At 49.1% G+C, this 15368-nt stretch overlaps 1 protein-coding gene across 4 annotated transcripts in view; it reads left to right on the forward strand.

Moving 5' to 3' along the window:
* The window catches only part of kif26ba (kinesin family member 26Ba), a 54000-nt gene that overhangs the window by 7209 nt on the left and 31423 nt on the right, over positions 1–15368 (forward strand). For all 4 annotated transcript variants that reach the window (XM_055507427.1, XM_055507426.1, XM_055507428.1 and 1 more), the window contains exons 3-4: positions 9446–10126; positions 15001–15149. In XM_055507427.1, the coding sequence (XP_055363402.1) occupies positions 9446–10126; positions 15001–15149 (830 nt within the window). The remainder of the gene's footprint in view (positions 1–9445; positions 10127–15000; positions 15150–15368) is intronic.

The following is a 15368-nucleotide window of genomic DNA, read 5'->3' on the forward strand; positions in this document are numbered from 1 at the left end:
CCAGTGTTCCAGCAGCCAGTGCCAGATCCAGAAGCCTGCGACTCTGTGAAGTCTTGCTCGCTGAACAGTTTATTTGAAGACCTGCTAAATACACTTCTAACATTAGCCTGCCTGCTGTCACATGCTGATATGTCACACACACACACACACACACACACACACACACACACACACACACACACACACACACACACACACACACACACACACACACACACACACACACACACAGTCACAGGAGTCGTTACTTAGTCAGACATAACACATCTATCTTCGATCTCACACTTGGAAAGTCTCCTGACAGGGCGAGGTGCGAATGACGGGGAGGATGAGAACGTTTATCTTTAAGAAACTTTTACAGACATTTAACAGACTTTACAATGATGCAGACACGACATTTGCTTAAAATGATGTCTGCTGTGCACATTTTAATAACAGCATAACAGCTCCAATGGTGGAGCTGTAAGATTCGGTGCAAGGTTTGTTGTTGATTTAGTGAATCTACAGAAACTCTCATGAAACTGGAACAACGAAATTTAAAGAGGGGAGAGAAGAGAGATGTTGAGAAGAAAGAAAGAAATAGAAACAGAGGTAACGATGAGTGTGTGGGAGGAGGTGATGGAGCTGAGTGGCTACTGGCTGAGAGTGAGTCAATGCTGTGTTTTTAGTGTTACATTTGTATGTGTGCATACCTTCCTGACGCTAAACACTGCGCGAGTGCGTATTGAGCAAGACTCTGAATCTATTGTCTGAACAAAGCAAAGGGCAGGAGGTAAAACGGGAACAAGGATGACATTTAAGCTGCGGGTTCCAGGTTGGACCTCACCTGCGTAGTTGTCTAACAATTACCAGGTTCTGTTATTCACACATTAAATTCCAGCCTTAAAAATGATTATTTAAAACCTCAACAACCTTCAACATTTGTGATTTCAGTACATGAGGTTTGGTTTGAAAAATTGCACATTTGTAAATATGTAAACTAAAAACCCACCCATTCTTTGGGTTGGTCTGTTACTCATTCCCGCTGTACTGACTAACAAGAGCATCATTCGATCCATCCTAATGTTTATCATTCATCTCTGCCCAGCAGCATCCCCTGCTTCCTCACATGATTCGTTTCTACAGCAACAAGATGGAGGAAGAAAAAGGGTCAAAGGAAGTTGGAAATACAGCTTTAAAGAAAAGCAGAGGCAATAATTCCTATAAACTACAAAAAGGTGTGATTAAGAGACAGAGACAGAGAGAGAGACAAAGAGGGTGAATCAAATTGGCTGCGTGTTCCCAGTCTGTGCTTCAATCAGACACAGACAACAGCCTCAAGCTGTTAAACTTTCCAATTACCTTGAGCAGATGAAACCTGCAGGGCTCCATTCAGAGGCTTTGAAACGGCTGTTGTTGTTTACTGTTGTCTGTCATTGAGCGTACGTACAGCGTGGGCCAGGCGCCGTCCTACAGCATGGCTCAGCTCATCATATTCATAGTCATCCTAATACCTCTCCCATCAGATATATAGTGTGACGAATGATAAACGACACCTGAGTGACTGAGCGAACCTCTGGAGCGAACATCTGGCAGCGAGAGATGTTCGCTAGTGGACGGACGTGGGGCTTTGATGTCCACGTCCAGCGTGGAGGAACAAGCCTCTCCTCTGTGCGACTCTTCCACCTCCCTGCTCCCTGCGAGGAGCCTGCTGGCCAACAGTGCAGCGCTGTGGTCGCTCTGCGGAGCTCCCACGTATGAAAGAGAGCCACTGTGAAGCCGCGGAGCCTGGAAAAGAGCGGGCGTTCACGGACGGAGGGCCGGGAAGGGCCTCGCGGGGTGATTGACGCTCGCCCCGAGGAGACGCACACAACCTCTTTGTGTGATGCCTGAAGTTGGTTGAACGGCCTCGTCAGTGAGCTTTACTGCGTTACATGGGTTGTTTTTGCTGTAAGCTGCTCAGTAAAGTTATTTGTGGTCTCGTGATCTGTTTTTATTGGCTGTGTGAGTATTTCTATCATTTTTTTTGGAGATTACACAGATGCCCAATGTTCATTCTGTGCAGCAAACAGTAACAGATGCTTGAACAAAATCCTGTCTGTGATATTTAATGTTTGGCTGCAGCATCTTATTGAAATCTAAACGAAAGGATAAAGTCTCCGGCCACTTTATTAGGAACAGCTGTCCGGTCTGACAGTGAAGGTTATAACTTGATATATTGTACGTGTATTGTATGTGTGAGGGTGAAGGTGGTCGGTACAAACGCACATATGTGATTCTGTGCTCGATTTTCCTTTCCTATTAAAAGTTCTGCAGCTGTACAGAAGTTTGCAGCTCCTGCAGTAGCTTCTAGGTTGGGGCCCGTGCCCCTGTGTGGGCACGCGTGTGCACAGTAAGCAGGACCTGTCAGGCGGATCTTTAACTTCAGCTCATCCCTAACCTTGGAGCGGTAGGATGCTACAGGGAACAGAGGAGGGATAGAGGCTAGTTGGGGAGGAGTAAGAGGGCGTTGGAGAACGAGTGCTCGGGTTTGGGATACGACAAGATGGATTACCCCACGCAACAGGCAATTCGTCACTGTCAGGTGGAGAGAGGGAAGGAGAGACTGGGGACAGAGGGAGAGAGAGAGGGCGCGTGAGGGATTTCCTGTGGAGAAGGTAGAGCTGCAGGCAAATAGAGCAGTAGCGTGGATGCGGACGAGAGAAACCCACTGAACCACCAGCCGTAAGTGCGATAGGAGATGAGGTGAAGCTAAATGCGGCTAAATGTTGCTAGGTGGCTTTAGATTCATGCAGCCTGGCATTGAGGGCACCACGCTGTGAAGGAGTCACCCACTGTCAGGAATCACGGCCTGCTCCTTTTCCTCAGGCTCTGACACAAATGGACCATCCATTTACACCGAGGTGAATATCTGGATTGGATCCATGAAACACAAGCGACTCATTTCTGCTCAGTTGAATGCATCATCTTAAACATTATTGCTTAAATCGGGGTTGTGTTATGGAACAAGGCCAAGTGTCTCATTTGCCGCACACCCAGGCACCAGACTACCTAATTGGAAACTAGCGTGGATCCATCGTGGATCGTTTGCACATATAGCATTGGTAGCAAATGCCTCGTTTACAGAGCAGCCCGGGCGCAGATGGTGGAGTCATTTGGAAACAAGCAGCCGAGTTTATATGCAGTTCATTTGCAGACAGGCACCGGCGAGGATTGCCAGATAATTTAAAAACAGGCACCAGCGAGTACCTTTCACACCATAAAACAGCACTAACAACCGTTTCATTTATAGCCGGGCACTTTAAGGATGGCCAGTTAATAAAGAGCAGGCTCTCTTCATACCGGACTGACTGTGGAGGGGGGCGAATGGGAGCTCCCGATGAGGGGGAACATACAGCAACGCACGCTCTGATTGGCTTTAACTGCATCGTGTTTAGCAGAACCCTCTGACGAGGCCTCAGCCCATGATGATGCTCGGGCGGCGGGCTGTGAGCCGCGGCCCGACGCACGTCATCAGCGTGGGCTGAGGGAGTCCTTCAGCTGCTGACGGCGTCGCTGAAAGGCCTTGGCTGTGACTCCGCAACCATTCAAGGGCGATTTCAAAGGCTACAAACATCCACGGAGCCCAGAGCATCAGAGCGAAGCCAGCGTCTCTGTCCTCTGAACTGACAGCGACCAAGATGGTCGTCTTCACTCATCACGTCACATTTTGGGCCGTCACCTGTATGATTTAATTGCAGTGCACCGTTCTCCTCAATCACTGTCATATTTTGTCCTATATTTGTGGTAAACATTCACATTAACATAAGTACACATGAACGCCGTGAGTCTGGAGGAAGACACAACGCAGCAAGTAATTTACATCCCCTATAGCCACTTAGCTGCGTTTGCTAATTAATTTCTGTGTATCGCTATGGCAACACAGGCATTCTAATGCATTTTGCCTGGCTATTAATACAGCATGTCAGCATCACAAGGGAGCGTGTGCGCGGACAAAATTGTGCGTGTCTGTTTATATAAACGCCTGCGAATGCAAATTTATGCGTGCGCCGACACGTGCGTGTGCGTTATTGTGTCCCCACGTCTGCATGTCTGCATCAATCACTGGGTGTGAAGGAATGACCAATTATAAAGGTGACGGGAGGCGATGGGGAGGGGGGGGTGCTCCAGGGGATCAATAATTCGCCCACGCACCCGTGGCTTCGTCGCCATCGTCAGCTTCATTTTCATCCTCACGTCTGCTTCCAGCTCTGAACACCAGTTTCTCTGTCGTGGAACCAAACCTCCTCTTCCTCCTTCTTCCCTCATCCTCACTTTGCCCCCCCCTGTTTGACACAGTCAAACATTCAGTCCCCGCATCATTTTCTGGACGCGGCCGTGATTCAGTTTGATCTGTGACTCTGTTCCTCCACTCATAAATCTCCAGCCGTTTTCCCTGCTTCACCGAGACGCCCGAGCTTTGCATTTATGGCTGGGTGAGAGCGATAGAGGGAAGAATCGGAGGGAACGTGTGAAAGCGCGACACCTGCGCTTGACCTCTGTCGGCGGAACATTCGTCCGTACGCGAGCGCGTCCACGCGCGTGGGCGTAATTCATAACCCGGGTGTTACTGATGTCGCGCCGGCTCTCAATCATCTGCATGCGCACACACACAGACGCGCTGTCCCTCTCCATCATGAGGTCTACATGCGCGATCACGGCACGTTTCAGATTTACTGTGGGCTTTGCTGGTTCCCGGTGTGTTTGTGTGCAGTAGGTGTGTGGGTGGGTGTTTTCAGAGCAGGTGCAGGAGACCGTCTGCAGCTCTTCTGCATGAATTCACTGATCCCAGACCTGCTGAGAAACGGGTGCGTGCGTGTGTGTGTGTGTGTGTGTGTGTGTGTGTGTGTGTGTGTGTGTGTGTGTGTGTGTGTGTGTGTGTGTGTGTGTGTGTGTGTGGGCTATATATAATACATAGTGTATGCAGGAGCAGTAGAGGCAGAATTAATGAGGACAGAGATGAGAGCAGAGGAGGTAAATGAGTAGGGGGAGGAGAGGAAAGGTTTACTTTCCTTGGTCACTCATCTGGAACTGATTACATATACACACATACACATGCCTTTACTCCCACATGCTCAGACGTTATACGTAGATCTAAAGACAGTCCCTGACATGAAGCATTAACTCCAACTTAAGCTTAATTCACATCTTAAACATAAATAGCTTCAAAAACAGCCTAAAGATAAAAAAGACAGTTGAATTTTATAAACATTAGTCACGTACACATACGTGACTCAGGTGTGTTGATTATTTTTTCCGTCTCTTTGCCCTGAACTGGGACAAAGGCGTTTAAAGAAGCATTTGCCACCACAGTCGTGGACAGACAGTATCCTGCAGCTCGTCACACGCACACGAAAACAGACCTAAGCTGTCGTTGCCTTTCGCTCCTCAATAACAGCATGGTTCTGGTCGGCCGTGCACAGTCACTGTCAGAACACGGAGTCACTGAGGTCACAGAGCAGCGGGTCTGGACGCTGGCGCTCTGCTGTAGGTCAGTCACTAGTCCTGCAGTGTGGAGCTGGGGCTGGGTTTGTCTGTGCATGAGGAAATGAATCACACACACGCACACACACACGCACACACACACACACAGATCTATCTTTAGTGCTGAGACTGATTAAGTCACTGCCAGAATACTGATGAATGCAGAGGTGAGGAGACGCCTCGAAGAGACAGTCAGATGAGAAGAAATGAGGAGGAAAAGGGAGGAGAGCAGTAAAAACACTGAATTCATGGTTCACAATGAAAAATACTTAACCAAAACATGATTAAATGCTCTAATACTGTAAAATATTTAAAAGATGTGGAAAATTAAATAGCTTCCCATTACAGCCACTCTGATTGTTTCCTGGACACAGCTCTTGTCTGGCAACAAAATGCTGCGCTAATGAGAGCTTGTATGTGTGTGTGTGTGTGTGTGTGTGTGTGTGTGTGGGTGTGTGTGTGTGCATGCGTGTGTGCGTGTGTGTTTGTGTGTGTGTGTGTGGTCCACAGGAATGTAAACAAACTCAAAGTTATTCTGCAGCCCTGAAAGATGAGCTGAAATTAAGATCAGAAAAACATGGACAAAGCGAGGGCACATGGAGGGAGACAGTATCTGTGTACATTTATCCCTTAATGACGTGTGTGTGTGTGTGTGTGTGTGTGTGTGTGTGTGTGTGTGTGTGTGTGTGTGTGTGTGTGTGTGTGTGTGTGTGTGTGTGTGTGTGTGTGTGTGTGTGTGTGTGTGTCTCCCCATTTCCCCTCTTCCTTTTCAACTGTCCGACTTGGCTGCTCCTCACATCTCAGCTAATTGGGAACAACAGGGTCCTCGTCTCAAGGACCGGAAGACGTGTCCACTTCATTGTTCCTTTGGTCGCCTGTCGGCCGCGCGTGTGTCTGAGCGAGTGCGACGGCGAGATACAGAAGCCAAGAGAGATCAAACGTTCCTTTTTCTCTGAATGCTGGCCGAGCTCCGGCTGTTCCCGTTCTTTCCAAACAGTAAAAGTAGGGATAATTCTCTGGCAGAGACGTGCTTCACAGCGTGTTCGCTGCCGTGAATTTGACCAGCTTAAGGCACATCTCAACATGAATAGTGAGGGTTCTCTGCTTGCTAGCGTCTCTCAGCTTCACACCATCACATTTTCAGGCCCGGGACCCACTGCAGCTCCACAGCTCCAGGGATTCTGGGCAGTAGTGTATGATGGGGACGTGTGGGGAGCTGGAGGTCACACTCACGTCCTTGTTGCTGTGAGGTGACAGTAACTAGAGTGTTTCTAATAAAAAAATACTTTTTAGGTAATTTAGTTTCCACAGGCAACACTGCTTTACTGTGGATTTAAAGCCACCACTGAACATTTGCCAATTTGATAAGACTGCTTCCTTTGTCTCCCACTCTTCCTCTTCGTGATGGTGCCTTTTCTTCCTCGTTCCCGCGGGTCGTGGACGAACGTGGTCGAGGCGACATGACACACTTCCAGTACAGCCGCAGAGACGTGATAGCGGAGTAATTCCCAGCGCTCACGCAGCAGAGGCTCCACATTAGACGAGGGAGACGTGCCAGTTTGTGCTCTACAGATGCTGTGACGAGCCAGAGGGCAGCGAGCGACTGCCGCACATTGGATTAAGAGCACTGAAGTGCGTTTTGTCCTTATTATCACCGCTGCCATTGTCACGGCTCCGTCCTCAGGTGACTGCAGCAAATTTTGTTAGGTCTGGGAAATTACAAAATTGTTGTACACCTCTGGGAAAGCACAGCTATTGAACACGCAGTAAAGAATGGAGCACATGCATTTGGAAATAATGAACCTCGTCAATATCACCGAGCTCATACACTACGAACATAAAGCTGTGTGTGTAAACACATGGTGAAAGGTTGTCTGTATCCACACATGCACGCACGCACACACACACACACACACACACACACACACACACACACACACACACACACACACACACACACACACACACACACACACACACTTGTGGTTTACTGACACAACCCAACAGGCAGCTCTCAGGTTGAGAGGCTGCATTTTCCTATTAGATGAATCGCTGCTTTGTGTGCACGCGTGCTTTACACTCACACAGTGTATTGACTGAGGGAAGGAGAACGGCTCATTGACAGTGTGTTACGTTCACTCTCTCCCTCTTCTCATTTCATTATTAGCACAGAGGCCACCTGAGAAGCCGGCCCCACACACGCCAACCTACAGCAGAGGGAGTAAAACCCGTGACAGCTGTCATCTGTCAGTGCGTTATTATTAATGGTTTCATGTCTGTCAATCATCTCTTTGTCAATATGTCTGATTGTCTGCTGAGAGACAACCTGCGTCCATCACGTGGTTATTGATTGGACACAAATATACACACGTGTACAAACTGAGAACCTTCATGAACCACACATTGATTAACCTTCACTACATAAAGACAACTTACACATCACTTTAATTTATACTGGACTCAGCTTCATTTGAAAAACGCAGCTGGAAGTGTTTTACATTTTACTAGGACAACAGTTTATCCTGTTTTATGGGGAGGTGGTTGATGTAGAAGACAGAAAATAGTTCCTATCATCTGCAGAACAAAGATAGAGGACGACATTTCATTATGGCAGAGATGAACGAACGCACCCAAAATAAAACAGATTGAAGATCATTACAACAAAACTGCTCCTGTGAATTAAGTTATAGCTTCTTTTAGCAGCAGTCAAATACATTCTCCCAATAACACGGCTCCTGGGGAGGAGGCACCTGATCCTACAGGAGACCCGGGTTTGATTCCAGGGTTGTGGAAACAGATTTAGAAGAGAGGGAAGCAGGGAATGAGACATTGCAATTAAAAAAACATGAGATCATTTTTTTCACTCTGTCATAACGATCAGTTGAGCAGAAAAGGCGATGGCTGCACAGTTACCTGATTTCAGCGATGCAGAAGAGGTGGGTTGTTACAGAGCAGAGGGTAATTACAGGCATCAGATCCAGCACCACCTTCCGCAAATGTTGTGTTCAATTACGCAGCTACACTCGCTGATAATACAGTGACACTACACCCACACTTAAGCTGACAATTAGCCGGGAACGTCACGCTCGCTGTTCTTAATCCCACCGTCGGTCTCCAGGGACGCACATAAAGCCAAGCAAGTTCTGTTTAATGACCTTTTGTCACACAAAGTGCTTATTAGGAAAATATTAAAGGATATTTTCGCTGGGTTCAAATGAGGCTTAGACACGGACACAGGTTGAGGTGTTTGGCCTGTTAAGCAGAGAGTGGTTTAGGGGCTTTGCTCTGTGAGAGTGGCTCCGAGGAGGTAAAAAAAAAATGTACTGTAGGTGCACATACGCACACGTGGCCCAGAGCTGCACAACAAAGGGGACAAACATCCTGAGTTCTGTTTGCGGTGAGAGCGGCGTGATTGTCGACCGACCCAACGGGCCTCCTCCTTCTAACGGCGCTGTCGATGTTTGGATATTTGATTGATCCTTAAAGAGAAAATTGCAAATCGCACTGCTGCTGCTTTTATGTTAAACGTGCTCCAGCATCGTGAAAGCTGTAGTTCAATAAACCAATCTGACGCCTGACAATCGTTACAGGGCCTGAATATTTCAAGCTTCCTTGGGACAGAAATGGTTTCTATAATCTTTGTTAAACTGTTTCTTCTTAACTCTTTCTTAACTATTTTATTTGCCTTTTATGATGGATAAAGGGGGGGATTTCACATTAATATCAACGATTAATATTAGATTTAAACCTCATCTACTGAAAACACCTAGCAAAGGAAACGATGGAGGAGGAAATGAGAGCGAGTGTTGTGCTTTTCATCTTAACTCCCATTGTTTCAACCTGAAGGACGCAGTGATGAGTCCCTCTGTACGTACAGTACGTCTTCCCTCCGGCTGCTCGAGGGTGAACATTCACGATCTTGTGTTTGTCTTTCTCCTCCCAGGATCCCTCCTTCTCTCTCCTCCTCCATGACAAGCTCCAGGTGCCCAACAGTTCCCGCAGGGCGTGGAACGAGCGCGACAGCCGCTGCGACGTGTGCGCCACGCACCTCACGCAGCTCAAACAGGAAGCCGTGCGCCTGGTCCTCACTCTGGACCAGTGGGACCTGTCTCCCCCGTCCTCCCCTCCCTCCCTGACGGGACGATACCCCTCTCAAGGTCCTCCGGGTCTAATGGCAGCATCCGGGGCGCACGGGTGCCCAGGATCCCGCGACTGGCCTCCCGCCTTCCCCCCTTCAGCCTCCCCCTCCGCGGCCTCCGCCTCCTCACATCCTCCCCCCCAGTCATCCCAGTCCCCCTCCCCGAGCCCCAGTCAGACCCCGACACCCAGCCCCAGCAACGGACCCGCCGTCCCCAGTCCGTCCGGCAGCGCCCCCGCAAACCCACAGGCTCAAGGCCACAGGCTGGGGTCCAAGCCCAGCTCCCTCGGGCTGGGGGGTGGGACCGACCGGAGGAATGGGTCCCCGGGTTCAGGAAAAGCGGCTGGTGTCCAACAGCAACCCATGACCGGAGTCAACAGCCCGGGCAGCAATAACGGTGGCGGAGCAGTACTGAGCGCAGCCGCCCTGCAGACCCATCAGCACACCAACAGAACCAATGGAGGCGTCACACTGTACCCCTACCAGGTAAGACTCGTCTCCACAGCTCATGTAAAGTCCATCCATCAGGCAACGTGCGCGACGCGTGCTCCTCCGAGATACGGAGGAGCTGCGAAGCAAGGATACTGCATGAGGTGAAAGAGGGAAAGGATCTTTGAAACTCATGCTTGATCGCTGCACGCATTGAAGTTCAACAGTCTGTGAAATGCACTAATCTGACATTGTCAGTGTGACCACTAGAAACGACATTACTCAGAATATCAGGCCTTAGATATTTATAAATTTCCGTCTGTGTCAAAGCAATCCGATGAGCAGAAGCGACTCGTGGCTTCTCATCCTCACAGGTATCTATTGCGTGTAACGCTTCAGAGGTTTGATCAGATTCTCGGAGCTGATCAGCACCGCGTGCGGCTGGTTCAAGGCGGGGCATCGAGCGAAGCAGAAAAGAACAGAGGGTTCGGATGAAAGAAGTGAGGCAGGAAGGGAGGAGAGGATGGTAGGAGGGAGAAACGCCCCCCGGTGACAAGCGGTTAGAGGTTTATGGAGGGAGGCTGAGGCTCCAGGGGTGTGTGCGTGTGCGTTACCATTGTGTGTAGCAACGTGTTCTACAGACGTAATAATTCATACAGTGATAATTAGGACTGTGGGGACTCATGTCACACACCCCCAGTACCCAACTCTCTCTATATACTTATTTCTGAGGCCTATTTATTTCCTTCTGCTTCTTCATAGTCACCCCAGCCTCCATCTTGCTATTTTCCATCTCTCTATAGGTTTGTATTCAGACCGTGACTTGAATCAGTTGCACAGACGGCCTGTGAGGAGAGTTAAAGGTGACCATTATTATGCGCAGTTTCCTGAATTGTCTTGTTTTATTGGTCAGCAAAGACCCAAGTATGAAAGACTTCATTTATTCCAGCTTGTGCTTTGTTCCAGAGATGCAGACGACAACTATTGTTATTTTGAAATGTGCTTTGTGCTACTATGCTAGAAATAATATAGCTAGAAAATAGAAGCCTTCTCTGAGATCCACTTGCACTTGTGGTGTCGTTTACAGCATCAGGGGAACATTTGACCTCTGACCCCTGTAGCTCCATCCAGGTTGGTTCACTGTGATGCGGTCAATGTGGTGGCTACTGACATTACTGATGCCTGAAGACATAAATGAGTGTCCCGCCTTTGCCTTTGCCTTGATGGGGCTAATCATTAACTTCAGGGTGAACTGTGGGTTGATGTTGAGGGTAAGGTTAGGTTCCAGTTAAGGTAAAGGTAGAGTAAGGGTTAGGCTCAGGGCAGGTCCAGGGGAAATGGATGTGAGTCAATGTAATGGCCCTGAGCTGATGGAAACACTATTAGTGTGTGTGTGTGTGTGTGTGTGTGTGTGTGTGTGTGTGTGTGTGTGTGTGTGTGTGTGTGTGTGTGTGTGTGTGTGTGTGTGTGTGTGTGTGTGTGTGTCACTGCGTGCAGTGTTTCTGCTGTAACTTTGCCAGAGCTGATGTCTCATCAGGAAAGAAGGAGCAGAGCATCACAATAAATCACCATCGGTTAGACTCAACCCTGGGAGAGAAGGGAGGAGAAAAGAGATGATCCTAAAATAGGAAGTGAAAGTCGACACGAGAAGATCAAAGGAGACGTCGGCCTGTCAAGTAAATCTTAAACTTAAAGATGACTTAACAGCCGTCTGGATTTGCTGCTGTACAACACTAAGCTTTAGAAGCTCCTTCAGTGACACACGACCCGACGCAGGCCAAGTGTGAGCTCTCCTCCCACGTCTTGTTCTCCAGCAAAGAAGTGAGAAAAGCCCAGTCGCTGCAGCAGGTCCACATTAGCGGCGTCGTTAGACACAGGTAGTGTTGAAGTCACCGTGGCCCAAAGAGCTGACAGAGGGAAAACGCAGGAGGGAGGCGACGCGTCCGCCTGCGTCGCTGACATTAAAATCCGGCTCCGTCAGCAGTTTGAAAGGCGACAGCCTCTATACTTCATGTTTACTGGGTTTTCCTTTTTGGGAGACAATCAACGTCATTTGGTGCGGCAGCAAACGGGCTCAAATTCATCACTCTGAAAAAAGCACCCCCATGTCTTCGTCCTCACTCACCTTCAAGCAGCTAATTGAAAACAGGTTTTTACAGTCCGCTGTTTCCATGTTTGTGTGCCTGATTTTCACAATAGGTAGATTAACTCTCCTAATTGACCACAGATGTTATTGTGCCACAACACACTCCCATTGTGTGTTTGTGGGCATAAGTCATTGACGTACTACGTTCCTCAGCCTCACCGAGTGCCTCGAAGCCTAACTCTAACTCTTCTACACTTTCCAAATTATTGAGGACAACCTTTTTCGTGGGCTTTTCTTCCTGTGTCGCAAGCTGATTGTTCAGATTGTCCATTTATGGTAGAATACACACAACTGTGGACATCAAAACTAGTAAGACACAGTGTTGTAGAAGACGACAGGTCTCCTTATTCCTACGCTATGAGTGTCAGTAAACGCGCCTCCTTACCTCTGTTATTACTAAAAATCATGTTTGCTGCAAACTGCATAGAGTGCAAGTGTTTTTATTTCTGCCATCAAATCTTGCTCCTTGTAGCCTTGAGTCCGCGTCTCATTTGATTTGCTGTATCAGGTTTTCTTCTCTCGCGCTGCCTCTGTCTACACTTACACAGTATTTACACAATGTGCTCCCACTCTTTACTCTCCGCCTCACTCTTCCCTACCACGAATCACCGCGTGCATGATTCCTTTCATGGCACTCGCTCTGTCTCCAAAGTGGACTCATTTCTTGCGTGTCCCCACTTTTCACCCCCACTTCCATCCTCAGCGCGGCCTCCTCCTCCGCTGCCTCGCTCCCCCGCAGTCACTTCAACGCACCGCTCCTACTTTCAACCGTGAGCGCCTCACTCATGGCGTGCGCCTGGAAAAGGATGGAGAAATAGAATAAATGGGAGCGAGACAGATGAGGACGGCGGGCGTTGGAGAAGTGGCGTTTGTGGCGTAATGAAGATGAACGAGCGGCGCTTGGGCCGTTTTTTTAAAAGCAGGTGAAGGGAGGTGTGGATAAGTGATGTGGTGTGGAGGCAGAGGAGGAGTGTGAGTGACAGCAGACGGGCGCGCGCCTCGTTTTTCACCCCGCGTGTCAAAGAACATCAGACGTCACATTAATCCCACACAGACAGGTGGGGTCCCGCGCTGATTATCAACATTCTCATGCAACTACATGATTACAAGCTCGACCTCCTTCAGTGGGAATCTGAAATCAAAGCAACAGAACAGAGCATCAGGATGCAGTGGGCGACGTCTATCTAGGTCTAATGAAAAGACAAGCTGACTGATACGTATCCATATGTAGGTGCAGCCTCGCCTTCTTGCTGTGGACCGTAGTCCTGAGTGGCTTTGTGGCCCTCAGCCCAAGCCCGAGGCTGTGTTTCTGTGCAGCTAATGCAGTTCGACAGCTACATATTATTTAACCAGCTTTACTCCAGTTTGCAGCTCCCGTAACAACCCTCTGTGGGGGCGTTCTTCCCCCCCTCGCATTCATCAGGGTAAATGATTAAGCGGCGCCACCGCGCAGGTTCCCCCGCGTGGCCCCGGACCGTCGCTCCACCCGTTCACCGGTCAGAGCCGGTCCGAGCGCTCGAAACAGGTGTAAACGCACAGGGGCGGACGACACATAAACCGTGGCTGCTCATTTACAACGGGCCATTCGTCATGTGCGCGCGGTCCCCGGGAGCTCTCAACAGTAAATATACGCGCCATGAAAGTGATTTACACGCACGTGCAGCGGGTCCAGAGGTGCGGCCGCATGCAGGAGCAGCACCGCTCACACACACATTCACCGCAGACATGCACGCTTGCAAAACAGCTCCTGCAGGAGAGGGGGGGCTGTGATTTAGGGGCTCTGCTGTGTAGCTGCTGGCAGCGCATGAAGAAGTATGGTCAATAATCCATACCTGAGATGGAGACACACACATCGCAGCACAAAGCGACGAACCAGCAAGACGCACAACAGCGAAGGCTCCACCTGTTCTGACCGAGAAGACGGAGACGTGACGAGCAACTGGGGAGGTTTTAGCGCGGGAGCCTTGTATCAGTTCACACACTCGCAAAGTTCAGCTGCAGCAGGAACCTCTGTTCTCACATCTGTCTCCCGTCTGCCGTGAATCCACAGATGTGTAATAAAGGCAAATGTCAAACATTAACCTTAAGGAATAATGAATACAAAGTATACAAACACGAGTTAATACACACACACACACACACACACACACACACACACACACACACACACACACACTGCATCATAAATCTGATGAAACCTTTCCTCGCAGCAGCATTTCATTCCTGCAGCACCACCAGTTTGAAGGTCTTCCTCTTTTCACCCTCACTGTCTGTGTTTCCTGAATAAAATCCAATAAGGCACAAATGCCAAGAGTCACAATCCAATAATAACAGACGAACGTGAATGAGACGGGACGATGGAATAAGGCACAAAGGCATTGGGTCAAGAGAGAGAAACTGTAGCAGGGGGTGTGTGTTTGTTTGTGTGTTTGTTTGTTTGTGTCTTTGTGTGTTTGTTTGTTTGTGAATATTTGGGACCACATTCTGCTGCTGGTTCACTGTGATCTCTGAGCCTGTCAGCCAGAGAAAACAGACACATGGGCCATAACAAGGCACTGCAGCCACATGCTGGAGGTTTAGGCAAACCGCTCGGCCTCCAGGGGGAAGAGAGGAGAGGATGGTGGTACACAAAACACAGGAAGTCAAACCAAAATGCTGATCCAGCAGATCTAACTATACAATCTCTATCGGTTTAATCGCCTAGTCCTCTGCAAAAAATGAAATATAAATGTCTATTTAATTAAGTCCTGCTTGTGTTTTTTCCATTTTTTCCCTTTTCCACCAGATTTCCCAGATGATCTCTGAAGCCTCCAGGGACGGACTGACTGAAGCCGCCCTCAACCGCTACAACACACACTCCCCTTCACACAGCAGCTCCCCCTCTCACACCCCAGCTGCCACCGCCACCTCTGCCGCCGCGTCCTTCTTTGCCAGGTGAGACGGCGCCGTCGGCTCGCACATGTGGAGCGCTCCGTCCCGCGGGCGACGGGTTCTCGGCGCCAGGACGCCGTGCTTTTATTTTGGCGTTCGGCTGCTGCACACGCGATGGTAGAATAATTGGCTTAGTGATTTCAGCTTCCACAGTAAATTAATTATGCCTGATCTGGTGCACTGCAGAATGTTTTGCACCATATCTCCAGTTCTGCTAATGCG

This window comes from Betta splendens, chromosome 3 (assembly GCF_900634795.4).
Source record: "Betta splendens chromosome 3, fBetSpl5.4, whole genome shotgun sequence".
NCBI lineage: Eukaryota > Metazoa > Chordata > Actinopteri > Anabantiformes > Osphronemidae > Betta > Betta splendens.